Consider the following 27,500-nt stretch of genomic DNA (forward strand, 5'->3'; position numbering starts at 1 on the left):
GAAAGAGTTATTTGTGATTGTATTTTAATAAGATTTTTTTTTGTATTTTAATATGGTTGAAATTGATTTTGAAATCATATTTTTTTTTTAAAAACGTTTAAGTGAGAAAGTGAAATGTAGGCAATAAGTTTCAATCATAAACAAGTTCAAGATAAGTTTTATCTTGAACTTCTCGACTCAGAAAGACACTTCACGAGATTACAATGCTGGATGGCACTCTCTGGCACCACTGATCTGCCACTGTCAAATGGCATTGAGGAGCAGGGTCAAGAGAGAGAGAGAGCCACCCATCCTAGGCTGACAGTGACTCTACAAGGTGAACAGTGTACCCTTCCTGATCATGTGGGTATGTGGGTACACAGGGTACAGCAGCACCACGGGCTGTACCCAGTCTTTCACCCAGTGCCATATAATCGCCACCTGCCCGAAGGATACACCCTATTTAAAGTCAAGACCAAAACCAAAAAATATATATATATATTATAATATATATATACATATATATATATATATATATATATATATATATATATATATATATATATATATATATATATATATATATATATATATATATATATATAAAGCTCAGGGTGATGGTAACCTTCCTGTCTCCAGAGGACAGAGCCGCTGGGGTCTCAATCACGTCCACGACACATGGACGGTAGAGCGACGGTAGAGCGTCATGCAGGTCGGTGTTCAATTCCCAACCGTCCGTAAGTGTTTGAGGCACTATATTCCTTCCCTCAGTCCTATCCTAAATCCTTATCCTCATATCCCTTCCAAGTGTAATATAGTTGTGCTGGAATAGTGCTTTGTCTTCATAATTTATTCCAAATCATGTTTTTCCCCCCTCACAAAATCACTCGAAAAAACACTTTTAATAAAAGTGCGATGAAAAGTTACATAATATTTAAAATTTAATATATTATTTAAAATATTTATAATATTTTATATTATATTTATATAATATTTAAAATATTAAAATAAACAAATTATATAATATCTTCTTGAGGTTATCTTGAGATGATTTCGGGTCCCCGCGGCCCGGTCCTCGACCAGGCCTCCTTTTTGTTACTCACCCCCAGGAAGCAGCTCGTAGCAGCTGTCTAACTCCCAGGTACCTATTTACTGCTAGGTGAACAGGAACATCAAGGTAAAAAAAAATCTCCAATATGTTTCCGCCTGCACCGGGGATCGAACCCGAAACCTCAGGATTACGAATCCAGAGCGCTGTCCACTCATCAGCAGTCAGGCTCCCTTATATACACCTGGTTGATGGGGTTCTGGGAGTTCTTCTACTCTCCCAAGCCCGGCCCGAGGCCAAGCTTGACTTGTGAGAGTTTGGTGGTCCACCAGGCTGTTGCTTGCAGCGGCCCGCACAAAGTGTACCAAAGATTTACGCTGTAGTGTAGATAGTGAGTTTACCTAAGGTGCGACGCACAGAGTATCCATCGGAGACTCGTTATCTTGAGGGGAGGAAGTTTGCTCCATAAATTAAACCTTGGCCAGTGTCCGGTCTCGTGTAGTTGGCTTCCTTCGCGACCACGACCACACATATATGTGTGTGTGTGTGTGTGTGTGTGTGTGTGTGTGTGTGTGTGTGTGTGTGTGTGTGTGTGTGTGTGTGTGTGTGTGTGTGTGTGTGTGTGTGTGTGTGTGTGTGTGTATGTGTGTGTGTACTCACCTAATTGTGCTTGCGGGGGTTGAGCTCTGGCTCTTTGGTCCCGCCTCTCAACTGTCAATGAACAGGTGTACAGATTCCTGAGCCTACTGGGCTCTATAACATATGTGTGTGTGTGTGTGTGTGTGTGTGTGTGTGTGTGTGTGTGTGTGTGTGTGTGTGTGTGTGTGTGTGTGTGTGTGTGTGTGTGTGTGTGTGTTTACCAACATGAATATATGAATAAATATGTGCATGAATTTATGTACCAATAATACTATGTTGCAGGGAGGAGGGGGCTATAGACGGATACCGGTATTTCCTCTCCACGTTATCCGGTCTAGTGCTATCCGTTCGATAACCGGTCTGAGAACCGTTAAGTGTTCGGTAACCGGAATGAAAACTAGGCTTTGATGAACACTAGGTTCGGATCGCTAATTACCGAATACTCATCAATCCAGTATTACCAACCATATCCACGTTATTATATCTAGTCAACGGATCATTAACCACACTAACCATATGCAGGCGATGAGTCACAATAACGTGGCTGAAGTATGTTGACCAGACCGCACACTAGAAGTTGAAGGGACGACGACGTTTCGGTCCGTCCTGGACCATTGACAATCGACTTGAGAATGGTCCAGGACGGACCGAAACGTCGTCGTCCCTTCAACTTCTAGTGTGTGGTCTGGTCAACACACTAACCATACTTGGCCTCCAAGACATGACCCGCCAAAAAGCACAGCAAAGCACGCATCGCGATGCGCCAAACATACACGCCTCAAACTCTGTCTTAAGTCAGTCCCACTCCAACAGGTGGTAAAATAATCTTCAAGCACTCCCCAGCCAGCCACCTGGCAAAATGAGAGCATGGTTGCTTTACCTTCCAAACATACAAACATGGTGTCAGCAAGACGGACGGACTGCTGCCCAACCGCCTTCTCCCATAATATACTTCCTAGTTCCCATTTCTAAATCTTTAATTTTTTTTCTCCTCCCAGCCCCCTCCCTTCTGCCTGCTCCTTCGCCAACACCTATATTTTAAACCTCTCACCTACTCACCTTCACCTGAATCATCACCATCACCTGATCGTCACTTTCAACTGCACCTGTATCATCATCTTCATCTGCACGTTCATCTGCTCCTGTGCCTTCACGTGAACCTTCACATTCCCTACTTATACTTCAAGAAAAAAATTTCATATAAAGCCACAAAGTCGGGAAGGAACAGGAGGCAAGGGAGGTGATGGGGGGGGGAGAGAGAGAGAGAGAGAGAGAGAGAGAGAGAGAGAGAGAGAGAGAGAGAGAGAGAGAGAGAGAGAGAGAGAGAGAGAGAGAGAGAGAGAGAGAGAGAGAGAGTAGCAAAGAGAGGGTAGAGCGATATGCTGGTGGTATGATACTTGTCTCTGCGATATCTATAACATCACAATCTTCGGGTTCACACACACACACACACACACACACTAAGCCTACTGGATCTGTACACCAGTTGATTTGACAGTTGAGAGGCGGGACCAAAGAGCCAGAGCTCAACCCCGGTAAGCACAAATAGGTGAATACTCACCCAGGAAGCAGCCCGTAACAGCAAGAATTTTTTTCAACCTGATGCACCTGTTACCTAGCAGTAAATAGGTACCTGGGAGTTAGACAGTTGCTACGGGCTGCTTCCTGGGGGGTATGTGTGTGTGTGTGTGTGTGTGTGTGTGTGTGTGTGTGTGTGTGTGTGTGTGTGTGTGTGTGTGTGTGTGTGTGTGTGTGTGTGTGTGTATGTGTGTGTGTGTGTGTGTGTGTGTGTATGTGTGTGTGTGTGTGTGTGTGTGTATGTGTACTCACCAAATTGTGCTTGCGGGGGTTGAGGTCTGGCTCTTTGGTCCCGCCTCTCAACCGTCAATCAACAGGTGTACAGGTTCCTGAGATGAACCTGTTCCTGTGTGTGTGTGTGTGTGTGTGTGTGTGTGTGTGTGTGTGTGTGTGTGTGTGTGTGTGTGTGTGTGTGTGTGTGTGTGTGTGTGTGTGTGTGTGTGTGTGTGGAGGGAAAAAAAATAGTAGTTAGTAACAGTAGATTGATTGACAGTTGAGAGGCGGGCCGAAAGAGCAGAGCTCAACCCCCGCAAGCACAACTAGATGAACACATCATATCAGTGTTCAACTATACTACCTCTGGAGTTTACCCTCGAAAAAAACAGTGGTCTTTCGAACTAGTTTTCTTTTTTGCTTTAATACAGAAAATAATGATCGTATCACGGGAGACTGCCAGAAATACTCTACAAATGGGCAGTCGGCACTATAGGCTATCTTGAGGTTATCTTGAGATGATTTCGGGGCTTTAGTGTCCCCGCGGCCCGGTCCTCGACCAGGTCTCCACCCCCAGGAAGCAGCCCGTGACAACTGACTAACACCCAGGTACCTATTTTACTGCTAGGTAACAGGGGCATAGGGTGAAAGAAACTCTGCCCATTGTTTCTCGCCGGCGCCTGGGATCGAACCCAGGACCACAGGATCATAGGCCTGTACTGTTTATGCTCACTCCCTTTCACCAATATTCTTATTCAATGTATTCTTGAAAACTGTTCATCTCTGTCAATAATGCTCCATCCCCAACCACTTGGGCTGGACGGTAGAGCGACGGTCTCGGCTTCATGCAGGTCCGCGTTCAATCCCCGACCGTCCAAGTGACTAGGCACAATTCCTTCCCCTCCCCCGTCCCATCCCAAATCCTAATCCCCCTTCCCAGTGCTATATACTCGTAATGGCTTGCCACTCCCCCCCCCCCAATCTTTAATATTTACAGAAAAGGTGCAAAGCTTTTTAACCCCTTTTATAGCCAAGGAAGATTTCAAGGGGTGAAGGGCTTTCGTGAGGCGTTGGCAGCGCTGCAGCTGACATGAGCAGCGCTTTACCAGCTCTCAACTCTAACACGCTGTCAGTCATGTCTAAAACGCATTTCATGCGGAGTGTGATGAATGGAATTGGATTTGGTGCCTGAATTTTTCCCACCGGTCCACTCACAACTCTAAATTATATTCATCAACAAAATAACTTTCTATATCTACTAACAAAATAGCTCCAGTCAGCGGCCGTTCCGAAGGTCGCAATACTGAAATGTTTTCCCCGGTAATGAAGACCGGTAATATCGTAAATATAAATTGATTTATATTAAACAATATTGCTTGGTGTATAGTTAGGTTTATTTATATTAAATAATACTGTTTGGTGTATAGGTTAGGATGGGTTTGATGCAGGCGGTGAGTCACAATAACGTGGCTAAAGTATGTTGACCAGATCACACACTTGAAGGTGAAGGGGACGATGATGTTTCGGTCCGTCCTGGACCATTCTCGAGTCGATTGTCAATCGACTTGGGTTTGTTGTTCTGGGGGCCAGATTCACGAAGCCGTTACGCAAGTACTTACGAACGTGTACATCTTTCCTCAATCTTTGACGGCTTTGGTTACATTTATTAAACAGTTTACTAACATGAAAACTTGCCAATCAACTGTTGTTATAAACAGCCGCCTGGTGCTTCGGAGCTCATTAACTGTTTAATAATTGTAAACAATGCCGCCAAAGATTGATAAAAGATGTACAGGTTCGTAAGTTCTTGCGCAATTGCTTCGTGAATCTGGCCCTTAGGTCTCGATGGTGTCTGTATTCAGATTTGTGTTGAACCCTTTGGAGAGAGTTGAACCCTTTGTTTGAACCCTTTGGAAAGAGTTCAAACTTCAAGCTAGGGGGAAGACATATTAAATTGGAACACTTTGGTAATGAACAAATTCTCGAAGACATTTTTAAGACGGAAACTTAATCAGCAGTTGACGGGAGAGTGGGATGACTGGAAGGGGTGGGGGGAGACAACGATAATTAGATATTTGAAAGCTGTGACAAATTGACAGATCAACTTTGATGTTCGGAATGAAAAAATAACGACAGTTCCTAATGAACTTTTTGTTATCATACCTAATTAAACTTTTTTTCAAAAATTCGATCCTTACTTTTATTCTATTTCTCCAATATTAAGGTTTTTATAGAGAAGCAAATGTTTCTTGAGGTTCACAATGTCTCAACAGATTCCTTTCCCTACCAGCGAGTGACAGTGAGTGTCTACATCATCAGCGAGTGACAGTGAGTGTCTACATCATCAGCGAGTGACAGTGTGGGTCTTCATCATCAGTGAGTGACCGTGTCTGTCTTCACCATCAGTGAGTGACCGTGAGTGTCTACACCATCCCCTCTAGTTAACATTTACCATTCTAAGAAGGCTTGACTGCGGACGCCTCCACTATCAAGTCCCGTCTTCCGCTTGGCGTGATTAGCTGTTCTTTATGTGTGAGTGACAAGTCTTGACGGGCTGTGTATCATTTTTGATGAGCTGTTTGTTGATATTTAAGATGGGCGACAAGGCCTCTTGCTGGGCGTCAAACATCTCGGGGTCCTTATTCATATATATTTTCAAGACATTTCCAGCGGGAACTAATCTACACACCAGAAGATGAGGGAGGAGACGGACGACGTTTGTGATAAGGACCACAGTCGACTTGATAATGGTCCAGGATGGACCGAAACGTCGTCGTCGTCTCATCTTTTCTGGTGTGTAGTTTAGTTCTTATATCTTCAAGACGCGTTGCGACTCATCGTCTGCGTTCCCAGCGGGTTTTCTTGCTTGTGGATGGTGCTGTACGCGCTGCGGTGGCTGTGTGTTCCTAGCAGGACGGCCAGTAAGATCATGTCACCTCCTTAATCTTCGTCATTCTAGTGAATGCAAAGTCCAGATTTGTTAAAAAATCTCTCTTTACAGGAATGTTTCTAATTCCTGGGATTAACTTTTGTTTTCTTCTGGACGCGTTTAAGTGAATTTATCTCTATTCTATAGTATGGAGACAAGAACTGAACTGCATATCTTCTTTCTCGCGATACATGCAGTTTGCATAGTTTTTTCATCCCGATGACAAGTGCATAATCTAAATGGGATTTAACTAGGGCAAGATAAAGCTGAGGAATAATTAACATTAGATATCTTTTTGACAAAAATTTGTTGAAATATATCCTAGTATCCCACTTACCTCATTCTATACATTTATGCATTACATTTTGACGTGAGATACCTACTAATCACGATTTTTTTTTTTAATATTTTCTGCATTCGGACTCCGCAATTTCCCAGAGTGCCCCAAGACAGAGCCCTGGGGCACTCCACCTACCACGCAGGCTTATGATAACCCTGCTCTCTTGGTATTAACCAAACCCTAATCCCCACTTAGGGTAACCTCCCTAATACCATGTGCCTCTTAACTTGTTAAGGTCTCCTGTGAGTTAAGATACAGAATGTCGCAGCCCTTCCAGCTGTCAGCTGCCTGAAATATATTGTTAAAAGAATCAGAGTTAGAATCTGATTTGAATCAAATTTGTTAAAAGCTGACCGGGGCCTTCAGTAAGACTGTGAAAATCCTGTATTAATCTATATTTTTCTCAAGATTGGGCAGCGCCACTCATCCTGTGAGTGGACACACCGCCATAGTGACAGTATTGGGCAGCGCCACTCATCCTGTGAGTGGACACACCGCCATAGTGACAGTATTGGGCAGCGCCACTCATCCTGTGAGTGGACACACCGCCATAGTGACAGTATTGGGCAGCGCCACTCATCCTGTGAGTGGACACACCGCCATAGTGACAGTATTGGGCAGCGCCACTCATCCTGTGAGTGGACACACCGCCATACTGACAGTATTGGGCAGCGCCACTCATCCTGTGAGTGGACACGCCGCCATAGTGACAGTATTGGGCAGCGTCACTCATCCTGTGAGTGGACACGCCGCCATAGTGACAGTATTGGGCAGCGTCACTCATCCTGTGAGTGGACACGCCGCCATAGTGACAGTATTGGGCAGCGCCACTCATCCTGTGAGTGGACACACCGCCATAGTGACAGTATTGGGCAGCGTCACTCATCCTGTGAGTGGACACACCGCCATAGTGACAGTATTGGGCAGCGTCACTCATCCTGTGAGTGGACACGCCGCCATAGTGACAGTATTGGGCAGCGCCACTCATCCTGTGAGTGGACACACCGCCATAGTGACAGTATTGGGCAGCGTCACTCATCCTGTGAGTGGACACGCCGCCATACTGACAGTATTGGGCAGCGTCACTCATCCTGTGAGTGGACACACCGCCATAGTGACAGTATTGGGCAGCGTCACTCATCCTGTGAGTGGACACGCCGCCATAGTGACAGTATTGGGCAGCGTCACTCATCCTGTGAGTGGACACGCCGCCATAGTGACAGTATTGGGCAGCGTCACTCATCCTGTGAGTGGACACGCCGCCATAGTGACAGTATTGGGCACCGCCACTCATCCTGTGAGTGGAAATTCGCTGGGATGTTCATCCAATCACTAGTTTCGTAGAAGCGCTCTCCATTCAAAGCTTTAACAATTAATAATTCATTTTGTCGGGGACAGGCAGACTGTGTATGCAGACACGTTAAGCTTATATCAAGGTCCCCCTTCTCACCTCCCCCCACCCCCCACCACAACAAGGTGACTTAACTCCTCCGTACCTATTTGCTGCTAGGGTGAACAGAGGCATAGGAAATGAACGTACCCAACCATTTCTGTCTCGCCCCCCTGGATTCGAACCCGCAATTCCCGATTGCGAATCGAGAACGAAGCCGACTCCAGTACCTGGACCCTTTAAAAAAAAAAAAAAAACAGCTATGGCAAATAGGGGAACCACTGGAATAATTCCATTAAAGCAACCAACAGTTTGAAAGTTAGGTGAAAAAAAAGAGAGCCGGGCTCAGTACCCCTCCCTAGAATCGTGGGGGGGGGGGGACTGAAGCTTGCCAACAGATCGTCAATGGATGAAACAGGCCGTTGTCTACTGAAACTGTTCTGGTGGGGGGGAGGGGGGTTCTCCCTACCCCCCCCCCTTCCCGATGGGTGTTACCTCATCTTGCCATTCACTTCATTCTCTCAACCATTTTATATATATATTATATATATATATATATATATATATATATATATATATATATATATATATATATATATATATATATATATATATATAGCAGTTCGCAGTTTTCTATTAATTCCACCGTAATGTATAAATAACATTACCCCCCTATGAGAGATGAGTGTGTGTGTGGGGGTCCCGCATGGGGGGTTGGTGGGTGGGGGGGGGAGGGTTGATGGAAGGGGGGGGGGTGTGATGGGGTTGGGGACGGGGTGGGGGGTTGGGGTAAGGGAGGCCTGCCCAAGCATACCTGGCCCGGCAAGGTCAACAATGTGTCTTCCATTTCCAGCATGCAAATGAATGATAACCTTGAGACTTTGTTTATTTTCTCACCGTGTTTGTAAACGTAGCGTTCGCGCGCGAGCACCTCATACATTACTGTATTTATTAATTACAAAGACAAAACGTAAAAAAAAAAAAAAAAAAATAAAGGACAAATGGCATCGTTACCTAAATGTCAAGATACACGTGGGGGCCCACAGAGGTGGGGGTTGCCAACCCTTCCGTCTCGGAGCGGCGTCGCTGGGTCCAGGTGGCCATTCAAACTCCTCCAGGTACGTGTGTGTGTCTCTAAGACCCGCCCCATTCATCCTCCACACCTATATTAATACCTTCAAACACCACAAGGAACTACAACCACGTAAAACACATTCTCCATCGTGATTGGCCGCCGTCTTGTTTACCAAACATCAACTTATGTGCTGGGAGGAGGAGGAGGAGGAGGAGGGACTAACTGAGGCAGCGTCGATATGTGTTGTTGATGAGAAGGGTGAGAGAGAGAGAGAGAGAGAGAGAGAGAGGCTGACATGTTGGCAGCCCTGTGTCCGGGGAGACACTTCAAGACTGCCATCTTAACCTAAATTTGGAGTCTGCTGACCTTTTAACTCTTTAACGTAGACATACTTCCACGGCTGGCGCTGTGTCTCACGCTTCATGTAAGGTTTGTACAGCAGAAAGGTCCGCTCAGCCCAGGTTTTGGAGTTCACATTTCTGTGCCCCTGAAAGCAGGTTCTGTTTAATGATTCTGGACAACAATATTTAGCAACAGCCGGCCAGCCAGCTCTTGGCAGCCTGACAACAGCGTAGTTACTTAGTCCCAACAATTACTGGTCACCCTACCCTTAAGTTAATATCAAAACCAACCCTCCATCCTTCTGTTTAGGTAGGAACTATTGTGACCATCGTTAATAGTCACGAATTCGTAGGTACTTAACTTTTAGATAGTTGCATATTGACCATGTTGACTAATCCACACACTAGACAATCGACTTGAGAATGGTCCAGGACGGACCGAAACATCGTCGTCCCTTCATTTTCTAGTGTGTGGATCTGGTCAACATACTTCAGTCACGTTATTGTGGCTCATCGTCAGCATATTGACCAGTAAAGAATTAAAAAAATTAAGCTAAAAAACAATATTCCTTGGCCTAGTATAGCACACATATACACTATATTAAGCCTCAGATATCATGAATTAGGCCTAGGAAGGTTAGGTTAGTTTAGTCTGTCTTTGCAACGTAAATAAAAAATAGTTTTCCGGCTTGTCCAACTCAATAGTGCCAATATCTACTTTCTAATTTCGTTGTATGTCGATATAAATACTATGGTCCCCATCGTTACCTATAAGTACTACCAAAAGCAGGAGGATGAAGCTAATATCAAAACCAATGTAGTAAAGCATTTACTTACCACAAAACAGTTTTATAACCCCCTCCAAAAATGACATATCAAAACCTAGATATGTTTGAACATATGATATGAACAGGTTTGATATGATATGAACATATAATATGAACTGTTCAGGGTTTTATTGGGTATTTACTCACCGGCGTGAGTAGGGTCCAGAAGGAGGAGGAAGGGGCGGCGAGGTGAGTAGATGAATCTGGCGATGGGTTTATACTGGGCTGATGGAAAAAATTTCGGGGTCGATCTTCGGACGAATGTCGAGAATGGTGAGTATAGGGATGCTGTGAGGCTGCTCTGAGAGTGGACGAGTAGAGTTAACCGGCCTGAAGATGATTTAAGACGATTTAATATCCACTCGTACTCAAGGTGGAGACGGCGGTTCCTGGCCTCAAGGAGCAGACGCTGACAGCATCTCAATCACCCTCGCCAACACGCTGCTGCTGCTACTACTGCTGCTGCTGCTGCTGCTACTGCTAGAGCTGGTCCACATTATACACAGCGTGTGTGTGTGTGTGTTCGACTCCCACTGTGGCCGTCGGCAGGCACTATAGTACCTTCGGGATGCCAGTGGTGTCCCTAAGGCCGTTCAGTATTCTACCCCGTCAAGGCGCGGGCGAGCTCAGCATCTCAGAAGAAGCGTAACTAGTTCAACAGCCCTGCAGCATGCTCAAGTAAGTGAGCATGGCCATTTACTTGCAATTGTCATCATGTGACGACAGGATAGATACACGAGGCTTTTAATAGGCTATGTCAGATAATTCTGCTCCCTGTATTTGTTGATGTAGTTTATCAGCTAGTGGTACTGTAGCTAAGCTGTTAAGCTGTATATGTAGCTTATCAGCTTAGTACTGATAAGTTATATATATAGCTTATCAGTACGTTAACACATCCATTGGTTAACTTAAAAGGACGCTGAAGGAGTTTGATCATCTGTATGATTAGCGAAGGAGGACTCTCCAGGTTCCCACAGGTGCTATGTAACCACCTGTGGGTACCACCTGTGGGGTACCACCAGGGGAGGGGCCCATGCACCATCTCAGGGTACCATCTGTGGCTACCACCTGGAGGAACCACCTGGAGTTCCAACGTTATTCAGACTGACTCAGCTTTTGCCTGTCCCGAAGGCCTGAGTGACTGCCATCGGTAGCGGCGTGAGTGATCTGAGTGACTGCCACCTGAGTGACTGCCTGAAGCGGCGTGAGTGTTGGGTGCACTCACCTACTTGCGCTTGTGGGGGTGTTGAACTGCGGCTCTTTGGTCCCGCCTCTCAACCCGTCAATCATCTGTTTTACAGGTTCCTGAACCTCTATTGGCCTCAATCATATCTACATCTGAAATTGCGAATGGAGTCTGCCTCCACTATGTCACTTACTATAGTGCATATGATTCCACCTGTTAAGTGGAAAAAGAAAACACATTCTTATGTCTCTATGGCTCACTGGTGAGGTGGTGGTGGTGGCGTCCGTGTGGGAGCGCTCCCTACACCCTCACCTGGGAAAAGCAAACCTTGACAGCGTCTTCATAAACCTGTCAAGAGAGTCGTAAGACTAAAGCAAGCTTGGGGAAGACGACCTCAACCCCGAATCCCACGACACATAAACGACTCTTGTTGACCCCTGCCACCAAGCTCGACTCACTTTCTTACCTACTTTCTTCCTCACTTTCTTGCCCACTTTCTTCCTCACTTTCTTGCCCACTTTCTTCCTCACTTTCTTGCCCACTTTCTTGCCCACTTTCTTGCCCACTCTCTTGCCCACTTTCTTGCCCACTTTCTTCCTCCCTTTCTTGCCCACTGTCTTCCTCCCTTTCTTCCTCATTTTCTTGCCCACTTCCTTCCTCACTTTCTTGCCTACTTTCTTCCTCACTTTCTTGCCTACTTTCTTCCTCACTTTCTTGCCTACTTTCTTCCTCACTTTGTTGCTCAAAGGGTATTTTCTCTGGGGGGCGCACATCTACCACCGACGTTTATCTAACGTAAACAAACATTAAACTCGCAATTACTTAAGACGTTCACTAAGTAGAAAAACAAATGAATGGTTAACCCGGTGTTTACTGACACATGGACGATCTGTCAGTTTCCGCTCTACATTTTCGCCTTAATGTAGCCGAGACGGTGAACAGTGTTGCCGGGTGAGTGACCGTGCAGTAACCCCACAGTGTTGCCGGGTGAGTGACCGTGCAGTAACCCCACAGTGTTGCCGGGTGAGTGACCGTGCAGTAACCCCACAGTGTTGCCGGGTGAGTGACCGTGCAGTAACCCCACAGTGTTGCCGGGTGAGTGACCGTGCAGTAACCCCACAGTGTTGCTAGGTGAGTGACCGTGCGGTAACCCCAAAATGTTGCCGTATAAAATTAGCAGCAAAGAGGTACCTGGGAGTTAGACAGCTGCTACGGGCTGCTTCCTGGGGGGGGGGGATTGTGTAACAAAAAGTGAATGCGTGGTCGAAGACAGGGCCGCGGGCACGCTAAGCCCCGTAATAACCTCAAGATAACCTCAAGATAAGATATAACCCCAGCAGTAACTGGGTACCTGGTTGTAAACCAATAGCAGGGTCGAGTTCCAGGGGGAAAAAAATGAAGGGGAAGAGAAGGGAACGATCAGGAGAAAGCGCCAAGCCATTAAACGATTGTATATATATATATAACACCTGGAAGGGGGTCAGGATAAGGGTTTGGGATGGGACGAAGGGATGGAATGGTGCCCAACCACTTGGATGGTCGGGGATTGAACTCCGACCTGCATGAAGCCAGACCGTAGCTCTACCGTCCACCTCCAGGTGACTGGGCCAAGGTTTAAGGCGAAAGCTCTCAGACTGCTAACAAAGACTCAAGAGGTCGTTCGCGCCTTAACCACGTGTGTAAACAAATCAACTACATTTTAAAAGTGCACTGGACACTTAAGAGGCTTTAAAGAGGATATGAATAAATAGTATTTAACGTCGAGTCCTTGTAAAATAGTGAGGCTGACCCAGAAATTGAAATAAACAATCAATTTGGCTCAGAAAGCTGGCCAAATGGGTCAGAAAGCTGGCCAAATGGCTCAAAAAGCTGGCCAAATGGCTCAGAAAGCTGGCCAAATGGCTCAGAAAGCTGGCCAAATGGCTCAGAAAGCTGGCCAAATGGCTCAAAAAGCTGGCCAAATGGCTCAGAAAGCTGGCCAAATGGCTCAGAAAGCTGGCCAAATGGCTCAGAAAGCTGGCCAAATGGCTCAAAAAGCTGGCCAAATGGCTCAGAAAGCTGGCCAAATGGCTCAGAAAGCTGGCCAAATGGGACAGAAAGCTGGCCAAATGGGTCAGAAAGCTGGCCAAATGGCTCAGAAAGCTGGCCAAATGGGTCAGAAAGCTGGCCAAATGGCTCAGAAAGCTGGCCAAATGGCTCAGAAAGCTGGCCAAATGGCTCAGATTTGACCGCCAAATCCTTGTGACTATGGCGGTCAAAATCTCCTTAAAACGTCCACACATATTTGATGGCAAAATGACAAGTCTTACATCAAGGTTGCAAAGCACTAAATCTAATTATAAATGACAAAATGTCAAAAAAACGAGGAACCTCTACTTATAACGCCTCGAACCCGGTTCATCTAACTGTCGAGGCGACGTTATATAACCAATGCGCCATTCACTAGGGTGCTGTAACGGAGATTAAACTGTGTGTGGCCGACCTGTATCACGGTTAAATGTCAAGTCCGATAAGTTGGTTGGTTGGTTGGTTGGTGCCTGCATGTCGCTCTGTTGGAAAGCTCCACCAACCACACGGCTATCCTAGCATAAGTATGACTTCAGTTCCATTTCTGATGACGACGGAACCGGACCATCAACAAAGACCGCTGCTGCTGTCGAAACGAACACACACACACACACCAACCACACACACACACACACACACACACACCAACCACACACACACACACACACACACACAATGCTGGCATAAATAGCCGACAAAAAACACTGTCTGACCCCCCAACGCATTAAGACACTCGCATTTGTCTTGGAGGTAATGGCAAATGTCGATATAAGCATTGCTTTGTTACGGCAACTACAGTGGGGTGTGCCGGGGGGGCATTGTGGGGGGCCTCGCCCCCCCACACACACAATGGTATTGTCGCTGTAAATACGACACAAACATTTTATATATAATCTTTATATATAATCTTTCTTTAATAGGACGAAGTGTCAGACTAATATTGGTACACTAGGCGACGACACGCATGGACACGTAAGTATATAATATATATATATATATATATATATATATATATATATATATATATATATATATATATATATATATATATATATATATATATATATATATATATATATATATATATATATATATATGTGTGTGTGTGTGTGTGTGTGTGTGTGTGTGTGTGTGTGTGTGTGGAGGCAGACTCCATACACATCTTCAAATATAATGTCACATCCCAATAGGCTCTGGAACCTATTCACCATACGAAGATATTGAAGGCAGAACCTATGTGCCGTAGCTAATCCCCAGCAAGAACAACCACACATCATAAGCACATCTGCCACCACACACGTGTGGTAAGACACACCTACAACACCCGCTCACGCCCACACCAGTGGCGACGGAACGAGTGCACATTGTTAGAGAAAGCCCTGCTTCCAGACCCAAATTAGCAGTCATCAACTCTTAGCTATAACTGGCTTGACCGTAATCTGAATGACTTAAGGTCAGAGTGCAAAGTGCCAGCTTCCACCTCACCTAACCTTCCCTCACATGGACTCAACTAGAGTGCATATTTGAGAGAATGAGTCGTCTTGGTAGCCAAACCTGTCCTCCTACAAAGAACGTCGTTTATCTATCGTATAGGCTACAAAAAATCCCAACAAAATTGTCGTAGTAGAAAAAATAGAATCGGCTGGCCAAAGTGTCTTACTGCCCCGTTTTCTGTTTTAGGTCCTCTGGGTAGGTTAGGATAAGAGCACGTTAGTACGACAGTTTCTTGACGTAGGGACACCTTAGGGACACCTTAGGAGGTTGGGCACTGGCTACGTTGGCAACTCCAACAGCATATCCAGTTTTTCTGAAGTGGTTTCGATGAAGGGCAGATATTGGTGTTTGTAATGAACAGAGGTGAGGGTTCGAATCCTCGTCACGGCCCTTGTGGGTTTGTTCAACAGTGTTGGGGGCTATACCCTTCGATCCTCTACATTCAGTAAACCTACACGGATCATGAACAGTTTGTTACGGATCTTGAACAGCGTGTTACGGATCTTGAACAGCGTGTTACGGATCTTGAACAGCGTGTTACGGATCTTGAACAGCGTGTTACGGATCTTGAACAGCGTGTTACGGATCTTGAACAGCGTGTTACGGATCTTGAACAGCGTGTTACGGATCTTGAACAGCGTGTCACGGATCTTGAACAGCGTGTCACAGATCTTGAACAGCGTGTCACGGATCTTGAACAGCGTGTCACAGATCTTGAACAGCGTGTCACAGATCTTGAACAGCGTACCAGAGATCCTCTGCACTTTAGGGAGTGTGCCACAGATATTCACTCACAGAGTGAGTGAGTGAGTGAGTGCCAGAGGAGAAAGGAAAAGCGGCACAGATATTCTGCCAGAAGAGAGAGAGTGCCATCAATCTCAATAACATAGACAGCGGGGCCGCAGATTCGAACGTTCAAGTCTCTTCAATTGACTTTAATGGACACGTTTGGTGTGTGGAGCCGTGTCCTTCCGGCGGGTCAGCCATTGCAACTATGCAACACAGAGCCTTAAGCCTGGCCTCGGCCTGCTCTAGTCTCCTCTTGCTTCCTGGCGGCATCTCCACAGATAGTAGACACACACCTCTAGAGCGCTCTTTCAACACTGTCTAGATGACTCACTGATTGCAGACTTCCGTTTGTGTGTGTGTGTGTGTGTGTGTGTGTGTGTGTGTGTGTGTGTGTGTGTGTGTGTGTGTGTGTGTGTGTGTGTACTCACCTAGTTGTACTCACCTAGTTGTGTCTGCAGGATCGAGCATTGACTATTGGATCCCGCCTTTCGAGCATCGGTTGTTTACAGCAATGACTCCTGTCCCATTTACCTATCATACCTGGTTTTAAAATTATGAATAGTATTTGCTTCCACAACCTGTTCCTGAAGTGCATTCCATTTTCCCACTACTCTCACGCTAAAAGAAAACTTCCTAACATCTCTGTGACTCATCTGAGTTTCAAGCTTCCATCCATGTCCCCTCGTTCTATTACTATTCCGTGTGAACATTTCGTCTATGTCCACTCTGTCAATCCCTCTGAGTATCTTATACGTTCCTATCATGTCCCCCCTCTCCCTTCTTCTTTCTAGTGTCGTAAGGCACAGTTCCCTCAGGCGCTCCTCATACCCCATCCCTCGTAGCTCTGGGACGAGTCTCGTTGTAAACCTCTGAACCTTTTCCAGTTTCATTATATGCTTCTTCAGATGGGGACTCCATGATGAGGCGGCATACTCTAAGACTGGCCTCGCGTAGGCAGTGTAAAGCGCCCTAAATGCCTCCTTACTTAGGTTTCTGAATGATGTTCTAACTTTTGCCAGTGTAGAGTACGCTGCTGTCGTTATCCTATTTATATGTGCCTCAGGAGATAGATAAGGTGTTACGTCCACCCCCAGGTCTCTTTCGCGCGTCGTCACAGGTAGGCTGTTCCCCTTCATTGTGTACTGTCCCTTTGGTCTCCTATCTCCTAGTCCCATTTCCATAACTTTACATTTGCTCGTGTTGAATTCCAGTAGCCATTTCTGTGACCATCTCTGCAACCTGTTCAGGTCCTCTTGGAGGATCCTGCAATCCTCATCTGTCACAACTCTTCTCATTAACTTTGCGTCATCCGCAAACATCGACATGTAGGACTCTACGCCTGTAAACATGTCGTTAACATATACAAGAAATAGAATTGGTCCCAGCACCGATCCTTGTGGTACTCCACTTGTTACTGTTCGCCAGTCCGACTTCTCGCCCCTTACCGTAACTCTTTGGCTCCTTCCTGTTAGGTAGTTCCTTATCCATGCTAGGACCTTTCCCCCCAACCCCGCCTGCTTCTCGAGCTTGAACAGCAGTCTTATGTGCGGTACTGTATCAAAGGCTTTTTGGCAGTCCAGAAATATGCAGTTTGCCCAACCATCTCTGTCCTGTCTTATCCTCGATATTTTATCATAGAATTCCAGAAGGTTTGTTAGGCACGATTTCCCTGTCCAGAACCCATGTTGATGTTTGTTCACAAACCTAATGTTCTCCAGATGTGCAACCAGTCGTAGCCTAATTATTCTTTCAAGTATTTTACAGGGGATGCTTGTCAGTGATACAGGTCTATAGTTAAGTGCCTCCTCCCTATCACCTTTCTTGAAGATCGGCACGACATTTGCCTTCTTCCAGCAACTGGGCAATTCTCCCGACATAAGTGACTCATTAAAGATCATTGCCAGAGGCACGCTGAGAGCCTGCGCTGCTTCTTTGTGTGTGTGTGTTTGTGTGTGTGTGTACTCACCTAGTTGTACTCACCTAGTTGTGTTTGCGGGGGTTGAGCTCTTGCTCTTTGGTCCCGCCTCTCAACTGTCAATCAACTGATGTACAGATTCCTGAGCCTACTGGGCTCTGTCATATCTACATTTGAAACTGTGTGTGTGTGTGTGTGTGTGTGTGTGTGTGTGTGTGTGTGTGTGTGTGTGTGTGTGTGTGTGTGTGTGTGTGTGTGTGTGTACTCACCTATTTGTACTCACCTATTTGTGCTTGCAGGATCGAGCATTGACTCTTGGATCCCGCCTTTCCAGCTATCGGTTGTTTACAGCAATGACTCCTGTCCCATTTCCCTATCATACCTAGTTTTAAAAGTATGAATAGTATTTGCTTCCACAACCTGTTCCCCAAGTGCATTCCATTTTCCCACTACTCTCACGCTAAAAGAAAACTTCCTAACATCTCTGTGACTCATCTGAGTTTCCAGTTTCCACCCATGTCCCCTCGTTCTGTTATTATTACGTGTGAACGTTTCATCTATTTCCACTTTGTCAATTCCCCTGAGTATTTTATATGTCCCTATCATATCTCCTCTCTCCCTTCTTTTCTCTAGTGTCGTAAGGTTCAGTTCCTTCAGACGCTCTTCATATCCCATCCCTCGTAACTCTGGAACAAGCCTAGTCGCAAACCTCTCTGTGTGTGTGTGTGTGTGTGTGTGTGTGTGTGTGTGTGTGTGTGTGTGTGTGTGTGTGTGTGTGTGTGTGTGTGTGTGTGTGTGTGTGTGTACTTACCTAGATGTAATTACAGCATCGCGCTGACACCTTCAGCCTATAAAGCATGTTGTGTTTACGTACTCTGAATGAGTTAAGACGTTTATCTTGTCACACATATATACTCCCAAAGCTGTCTAATTGAGTGACAGCCTACAACACGCCCACCAGTTCCTCTAACCCCAGTCCTTCACATCTTTGTGGACCGGCGGCCCTGTTTACTAGCCCTTAAAAAAAAAAAAAACCTGCCGCACAAACTGCCTCTCTTTTACAATTCACAAAAGTTGCCAAATTGGGATACATCACCGCTTGCTAATTCTCAATGAGTCAAATGGACTAGTACTCGGATAATTAGGTTCCCCGACTCACTGGAAAACATTTCGTGTGGCTCCCTCTCCTGCCAGCCCAGTCACTTGGGCTGGACGGTAGAGCGACGGTCTCGATTCATGCAGGTCGGCGTTCAATCCCCGACCGTCCACAAGTGGTTGGGCACCATTCCTTCCCTCCCCATCCCATCCCAAATCCTTATCCTGACCCCCTTCCCAGTGCTATATAGTCGTAATGACTTGGCGCTTTCCCCCTGATAATTCCTCCCTCCCCTACCTATTTAGGGGGGGGGTCACTGTAACCTCTCCCCCTATTGGGGGGGTCACGACCTATTGATTGGAAACCATTTGTCTGACCCATTTCGCTTATTGCCAACCAACACTGAATCTATCTTCCCCCCCCCCAACCCCAACCTCAGAATTTGTGTGTGTCTTTGTTTTCCTCTGTGCCCGCTCGTTCTGTTGTTCCTACCTCTGAATAATAATTCTCTGATTACTTGGTCACTTCTCCTCAGAATCTTGTATGTCGTTATCACGTCCCCCCCATTCCAACCTTCCCTGCTGTCTTCCTATAGCGTGAAGAATTCAGCTACCATATACTTCCGGCATTTTATTTGTTTTTGCAAGATCTTTCTCCCCTCTGGATGGAAGAATCTTATCACTCAAGATAACCTCAAGATAACCACCCATACTTTTCAATCCTGTTCCTGTCCTCATCGCTTTGAATGCGATTGAATTAGAGTGTATTAGTAAATTTTCACACCACTTGGGAAGTGATGTGAAAGATCAAGATCAAGATCACTTTGCAAGATCACTTTGCAAGGTTATCACAGTTCTCCTGTATTGTGATCTTTATTTTTAATTGTGCATCATCTACAAACATTGATATGAAAGATCCAATTCCTTCGTGTTAGGTCGTTGACATTCTAAAAGCAGGATTGGCCCCCCCTGTAGCGACCCTTGAGATACTTGTTATCTCAACTCTGATATCTCTCCTCTCACTGTAAGCCTTTGTTTCCTACCTGAGAGGTCCTTCCCAGACCCAGCAGCCTGCCTCTGTAGCGCCAGCAGGAGCCCTCTTGTGTAGGGCTAGCAGGAACCTCTTGTGTAGCGCCAGCAGGAGCCCTCTTGTGTAGCACCACCAGGACCCTCTTGTGTAGCGCCAGCAGGAGCCCTCTTGTGTAGCACCACCAGGACCTTCTTGTGAAGCACCACCAGGAGCCTCTTGTGTAGCACCACCAGGAACCTCTTGTGTAGCACCACCAGGACCCTCTTGTGTAGCACCACCAGGAACCTCTTGTGTAGCACCACCAGGAACCTCTTGTGTGGCACCACCAGGAACCTCTTGTGTGGCACCACCAGGACCCTCTTGTGTGGCACCACCAGGAACCTCTTGTGTAGCACCACCAGGAACCTCTTGTGTAGCACCACCAGGACCCTCTTGTGTAGCACCACCAGGAACCTCTTGTGTAGCACCACCAGGAACCTCTTGTGTGGCACCACAAGGAACCTCTTGTGTGGCACCACCAGGAACCTCTTGTGTGGCACCACCAGGAACCTCTTGTGTGGCACCACCAGGAACCTCTTGTGTAGCACCACCAGGAACCTCTTGTGTAGCACCACCAGGAACCTCTTGTGTAGCACCACCAGGAACCTCTTGTGTGGCACCACCAGGAACCTCTTGTGTGGCACCACCAGGAACCTCTTGTGTGGCACCACCAGGAACCTCTTGTGTGGCACCACCAGGAACCTCTTGTGTGGCACCACCAGGAACCTCTTGTGTGGCACCACCAGGAGCCTCTTGTGTAGCACCACCAGAGGCCTCTTGTGTGGCACCACCAGGACCCTCTTGTGTAGCGCCAGCAGGAGCCTCTTGTGTAGCACCACCAGGACCCTCTTGTGTAGCACCACCAGAGGCCTCTTGTGTAGCACCACCAGAGGCCTCTTGTGTGGCACCACCAGGAACCTCTTGTGTAGCACCACCAGGAACCTCTTGTGTGGCACCACCAGGAACCTCTTGTGTGGCACCACCAGGACCCTCTTGTGTAGCACCACCAGGACCCTCTTGTGTAGCACCACCAGGAACCTCTTGTGTAGCACCACCAGAGGCCTCTTGTGTGGCACCACCAGGACCCTCTTGTGTGGCACCACCAGGACCCTCTTGTGTGGCACCACCAGGAACCTCTTGTGTAGCACCACCAGAGGCCTCTTGTGTGGCACCACCAGGACCCTCTTGTGTGGCACCACCAGGACCCTCTTGTGTGGCACCACCAGGACCCTCTTGTGTGGCACCACCAGGAACCTCTTGTGTAGCACCACCAGAGGCCTCTTGTGTAGCACCACCAGAGGCCTCTTGTGTGGCACCAAATACTTTCTGACAACCAAGAAACAACAGTCAACAATTCGTGCTGGTTATCTTGAGGTTATCTTGAGGTTATCTTGAGGTTATCTTGAGGTTATCTTGAGATGATTTCGGGGCTTTTTAGTGTCCCCGCGGCCCGGTCCTCGACCAGGCCTCCACCCCCAGGAAGCAGCCCGTGACAGCTGACTAACACCCAGGTACCTATTTTACTGCTAGGTAACAGGGGCATAGGGTGAAAGAAACTCTGCCCATTGTTTCTCGCCGGCGCCTGGGATCGAACCCAGGACCACAGGATCACAAGTCCAGCGTGCTGTCCGCTCGGCCGACCGGCTCCCTCTCCTCCCTGGTGTTGGGATAAACAAAATATTTGTTGTTCTTAAGTGTTCTACTAGTCAGCCAGTCTCTAGCAGGGCTGGGATCAGGATAGGGATAATAGCATCATGGTCAACTGCTCTTGTCTTGCATACTGCTAGAAGTGCTAGAAGCCAACATGCTAGAAGTCCCATACAGAGTTAAAAGCTATACCAAGTGTGCTATACGAGGGTTCCGCTCCCTTAAAGTATGCTCAAGGCTCTTAAAATATGTTCAAGGCTCTTAAATTATGCTCAAGGACCTTAAAATACGTTCAAGGACCTTAAAATATGCTCATGGCTCTTAAAATATTTTCAAGGCTCTTAAAATATGATCAAGGCTCTTAAAATATGTTCAAGGACCTTAAAATATGTTCAAGGCTCTTAAAATATGTTCAAGGACCTTAAAATATGTTCAAGGCTCTTAAAATATGCTCAAGGACCTTAAAATATGCTCAAGGACCTTAAAATATGCTCAAGGCTCTTAAAATATGTTCAAGGACCTTAAAATATGTTCAAGGCTCTTAAAATATGCTCAAGGACCTTAAAATATGTTCAAGGACCTTAAAATATGTTCAAGGACCTTAAAATATGTTCAAGGACCTTAAAATATGCTCAAGGCTCTTAAAATATGTTCAAGGACCTTAAAATATGTTCAAGGCTCTTAAAATATGTTCAAGGACCTTAAAATATGTTCAAGGACCTTAACATATGTTCAAGGACCTTAAAATATGTTCAAGGACCTTAAAATATGTTCAAGGACCTTAAAATATGTCCAAGGACCTTAAAATATGTTCAAGGACCTTAAAATATGTTCAAGGACCATAAAATATGTTCAAGGACCTTAAAATATGTTCAAGGACCTTAACATATGTTCAAGGACCTTAAAATATGCTCAAGGACCTTAAAATATGCTCAAGGATATATTTTTGCTCTACAACTCCTCATAATCAGTTCCATACAGCCGTAATTCGCCGCAGATACTGTTGCTGTATTCGCTACAGCTAATCTTACAACATATTGTATGATTTATAAAATTGTATAATCATTAGTTCACAAAAGCGTTGACCACTGAGTTATAACCACCTCCCGCCAAACATTCATATATATTCTCCTGTGGCTAATTAGAATATTGTTTTTTTTACAAGGCCGACTACATAAAAGTGGAGACTGGACAGTTACGAAGCCTTTAGGTCAATTTAATAATCTTCTCCTGTAAGGTTCATTTGCATATCCGGCCTGCATGAAAGGACCGCCTCATGTAGCATCTTAAGACAGTTGTTTGCTGTTCCTGAGAGAGAGAGGCTTGAGGCGCGGAGAGGCGCACTAAATGAACGCTTTAAACTCAAGTCAAAAAATATAAAATTTATTTTCCAAGTGAGGGATAAGTTTATTGGGTAGCGCCCCTCATGGTGTGAGTGAATTTATGTCGCAATAGAAGCGTCACTCAGCCTGTGTGAGTGGATGTATACTGCCATTCACGTGAATGTATACTGCCATAGCAGCGTCACTCAGCCTGTGAGTGAATGTATACTGCCATAGCAGCGTCACTCATCCTGTGAGTGAATGTATACTGCCATAGCAACGTCGCTCATCCTGTGAGTGAATATATACTGCCATAGCAGCGTCACTCATCCTGTGAGTGAACGTATGCCGCCATAGCAGCGTCACTCATCCTGTGAGTGAATGTATGCCGCCATAGCAGCGTCACTCATCCTGTGAGTGAATGTATGCCGCCATAGCAGCGTCACTCATCCTGTGTGAGTGGACATATACCGCTGTAGCTGCGTCACTCAGCCTGTGAGTGAACATACAGCCATAACAGAACGGACAACAGCCATAAATAAGAAGAACAACCGCTGGACTGTTCATTCCACCGCTCGAACGTAACCGAGACTTGCTTAAAACTGCTTCAAGTGAACAAGATTGTTCAACAAGAAGTTCAACATTGACCAACCCTCAAACACAGAGATATCTGGCGGTTGCTAAAATGGGGGAATTATTAAAAAACAGCATTTATTTCTAAACAAATAATATTTTCTCATCTTAATGTGGTGAGAAACATATATTTTATATCACACATATATTTCTCATGTCTCTTAGGTAGGGTTATATCGTTTCTCAAGCATCGGTACAGGCGGTGTTCAATCCCCAGTCTCGTAGATTATTTAATTCATCAAAAGGTGTTGATTTTGCTTCAAGTACGTGCAACTTTGAAATCCATTTTGGTCAATTATTAGTCTGATTTACGAAGTTAGCAAAATCAAGTCTGTATAAGCGCAGTCGTTAAGTGTCGTGAATTGGCTTTGCGAGTTAAGTGTCATCGTAACTCCTTATAGTGTCACTTGTAAGTAACTCCTTGGTGTCATTGGTGACACCTGATCACCGTAACGGGACCTACAAGACAGCCTTGAGTCACACCATCTTTTACATATGAGAATATAGTGCTTGTTTTATAGCTTATAAAAAAAAACCTCCGCCGTTTTCTTCGAGGGGTCAAATAGGTGCCATCTTAGCATACAGTCTTGCCAATGATACCTGCTTGATGGGGTTCTGGGAGTTCTTCTACTTCCCAAGCGACTTGTGAGAGTTTGGTCCACCAGGCTGATGCTTGGAGCGGCCCGCAGGCCCACATACCCACCACAGCCCGGTTAATCCGGCACTCCTTGAAGAAAACTAAGTTTTCTCTTAAATCTCTTATTTCTTAAGTACCTCTGGCGACAGACATTGATCAAATAATCTGCATATTAAGACTCATTACTTTGTTCAAGTAATACGTACATATTATTAACAATATTATGCATAATTAAGCTGATTTAATATATCAACATAAATCATCTCGATAGAAGCCACGAACAGAGAACTGACTGAACCCATGACCTTCTAAATGTATCCACAACAGGGTCATTAGGTAAAACTTCCCCAGTGTCAGAGGAACCTGGAAAAGTGAAATCCCAGCGGAATTAGTGGAGGTAGACTCCATACAAGGATTGTGAAGGTAGACTCCATACAAGGATTGTGGAGGCAGACTCCATACAAGGATTGTGGAGGCAGACTCCATACAAGGATTGTGGAGGCAGACTCCATACAAGGATTGTTAAGGCAGACTCCATACAAGGATTGTGAAGGCAGACTCCATACAAGGATTGTGGAGGCAGACTCCATACAAGGACTGTGGAGGCACACTCCATACAAGGACTGTGGAGGCAGACTCCACATATAAGACTATGAAGGTTGAGATGACGGACTCAAGTCAGTCACATAAACACACTTTGTTACTCCTCGCACTCAACACCCCATCCCCGCTCCCACACACACACACACACACACACACACTCACAGAACACAGCAGGACCACATCAACACGCACGATTATTAGTAAATATTAAACACAAACATTCAAACACTGATGCAATGATGGCCAGTCAAAACACTGCTCACCACCAGCATACTCTTCTAGAGTATGCTGCACCAGCATACTCTTCTAGAGTATGCTGCACCAGCATACTCTTCTAGAGTATGCTGCACCAGCGTGAAACCCCCAGCCTAAAAAAAAAAAATATAGGACCGCCAAGTTAAGAAATATGACAAATGAGAATCATATCTAAACTGCTGAGAATTATACTATGATGAACGAGTGAGAGAACGGAACCTCACGACACTTGAAGAGAGACGGGAATCGCGGAGACATGACAACGACCTCAAAGATTCAAATGGGAGAACGTGTCACTATATGGACGGACAAATACCTTATATTCTTAAGAATGTCAGCTGAACATCGCGCTGACCACCGAGTACATTATTATTAGAAATAATCTACGATATAGTTACAGTTTTGTATCTGAGGATTCTTCTAAAGATGTTAAAGCTTAAACTAGACTAACCTATGCAGCTGTATTATGGCGCCAAAAAGCCCAAGTTGGAGTATGCAGCTGTATTATGGCGCCCCCACCATGCCCAAGTTGGTGTATGCAGCTGTATTATGGCGCCCCCACCATGCCCAAGTTGGAGTATGCAGCTGTATTAAGCCCCCACCATGCCCAAGTTGGAGTATGCAGCTGTATTAAGCCCCCACCATGCCCAAGTTGGAGTATGCAGCTGTATTAAGCCCCCACCATGCCCAAGTTGGAGTATGCAGCTGTATTAAGCCCCCACCATGCCCAAGTTGCATTAGAGTGCCTGTAAAACATTGCAGTGTGGTTCCCGGATTTAAAAACACTTGATCAGCAAGACAGAAAAATCCCAAAACAAAGCAACACAAATAATTCCCTCAACACAAAATAGGAACTAAGAACACAAAACGAACGCTTCTGGAAACGCCAAAATTAAAACACAACTAAAAACGTGATAACCTCAAACACGGTCATAAAATAAAAATAAAAAAATACAACACCGATTTCACTCTTTAGCCACAACAACAACAGCTTATACCCGAACGTAAATATAAATTAAAAGATCTTCAATTGCATGAATAAATCGGGTGAAGAACAAAAATGTCGACTCAAGCCATGTATGTGTGATGTATTCACTTAATTGTGCTCATCTAATTGTGCTTGCAGGGGTGGTGGGGTTTGAGCTTTGGCTCATTGGTCCCGCCTCTCAACTGTCAATCAACTGGTGGCTCTTGGGCTGGTCCCAGCTGTCTGATACACACACACACACACACACACACACACACACACACACACACACAGGCTGACTCCATACACAGTTTCAAATGTAGATATGATAGAGCCCAGTAGGCTCAGGAATCTGTACACCAATTGATTGACAGTTGAGAGGCGGGACCAAAGAGCAAGAGCTCAACCCCCGCAAGCACAATTAGGTGAGTACACACACACACACACACACACACACACACACACACACACACACACACACACACACACACAGTGTAGAGTCACTGCTTGATATGACGAATTATTTTTCTCCTTAGGATGAGAGAGGGCCACTTAAAGATTCATTACAGGCCAGAATGCGGAGACATTTGAAAAAAAAAATAACAAGGACACGCATTCGTTTAACAAGGCTTATAGATTATCAATAACAAACCGTGGTTTAACAAGCTATGAATTACCAAACAGAAATCTTGGATTAACAAGCAGTGTGTGTGGAAGCACGAGCCAGATTTAAGCGAGGCAGGAATTTTGAACAATGACAATGGTACTTCAAGAAAATTGGGAACCTGGATCAGAAATTGGTATATATATTAGGATTAAAAGATAAATAAAGATTGACAGACAACCAAAGACCCTTGAGAAACCCATAAAATTGGTACAAGACTGATACCAATCAGATACCAATCATACTGCTGGTCCTTCTCAACTCAAAAGATGTCTTATAAATATATATATATATATATATATATATATATATATATATATATATATATATATATATATATATATATATATATATATATATATATATATAATATATATATATATATATATATATATATATATATATATATATATATATATATATATATATATATTTATATATATATATATATGTATTTTCCCCTGTATAATATCTCCTAGTGAGTAAATTTGTGTGCAGAAAATCTGTAAATTTATATATAGAAAATCTGTAACTCACCCACACGTAAATTAACGGTTGGCCAGATATTCTTATAATATGAATTAATCTAGATAATAAAATATCACCTAAACATACCTGTTCCATCCCATCTTTAAACCTCCAAATTGTACAAACTAAGGCAGCGTCGGGGATGCTCTCAGACGTAGGTTCGAATCCTCGTCACGGCCCTTATGGATTTGTTCATTTGTACAAACTGCTCCTCGTCACCAGTCACCAGTCTGATGGCCGGCTCTTTACTTTTAAGTTGACGTCGAGGCC

General features: G+C 45.2%; 3 protein-coding genes across 3 annotated transcripts in view; 1 reads left to right on the forward strand and 2 right to left on the reverse strand.

Moving 5' to 3' along the window:
• LOC138366337 (microtubule-associated protein 1B-like) overlaps window positions 1–12,318 on the reverse strand; it is a 14,434-nt gene extending 2,116 nt beyond the window's left edge. Inside the window, exons 1-3 of the mRNA XM_069327369.1 lie at window positions 12,004–12,318; window positions 11,739–11,758; window positions 2,726–2,846 (exon numbers count right to left, since the gene is read on the reverse strand). Of these exons, the coding sequence (XP_069183470.1) occupies window positions 2,726–2,846; window positions 11,739–11,758; window positions 12,004–12,318 (456 nt within the window). The remainder of the gene's footprint in view (window positions 1–2,725; window positions 2,847–11,738; window positions 11,759–12,003) is intronic.
• The window catches only part of LOC123757574 (FMRFamide receptor), a 687,359-nt gene that overhangs the window by 287,415 nt on the left and 372,444 nt on the right, over window positions 1–27,500 (reverse strand).
• Window positions 13,381–13,773, forward strand: LOC123752934 (suprabasin-like). The gene has a single exon (XM_045734951.2). It carries the CDS (start codon window positions 13,381–13,383, stop codon window positions 13,771–13,773), a length of 393 nt encoding a protein of 130 aa, XP_045590907.2.

This window comes from Procambarus clarkii, chromosome 19, assembly GCF_040958095.1.
Source record: "Procambarus clarkii isolate CNS0578487 chromosome 19, FALCON_Pclarkii_2.0, whole genome shotgun sequence".
NCBI classification, from domain to species: domain Eukaryota; kingdom Metazoa; phylum Arthropoda; class Malacostraca; order Decapoda; family Cambaridae; genus Procambarus; species Procambarus clarkii.

Coding starts and splice junctions, on each gene's coding strand:
- LOC123752934 (XM_045734951.2), top strand. CDS start 13,381: ATGGGTCAGAAAGCTGGCCAAATGGCTCAAAAAGCTGGCCAAATGGCT.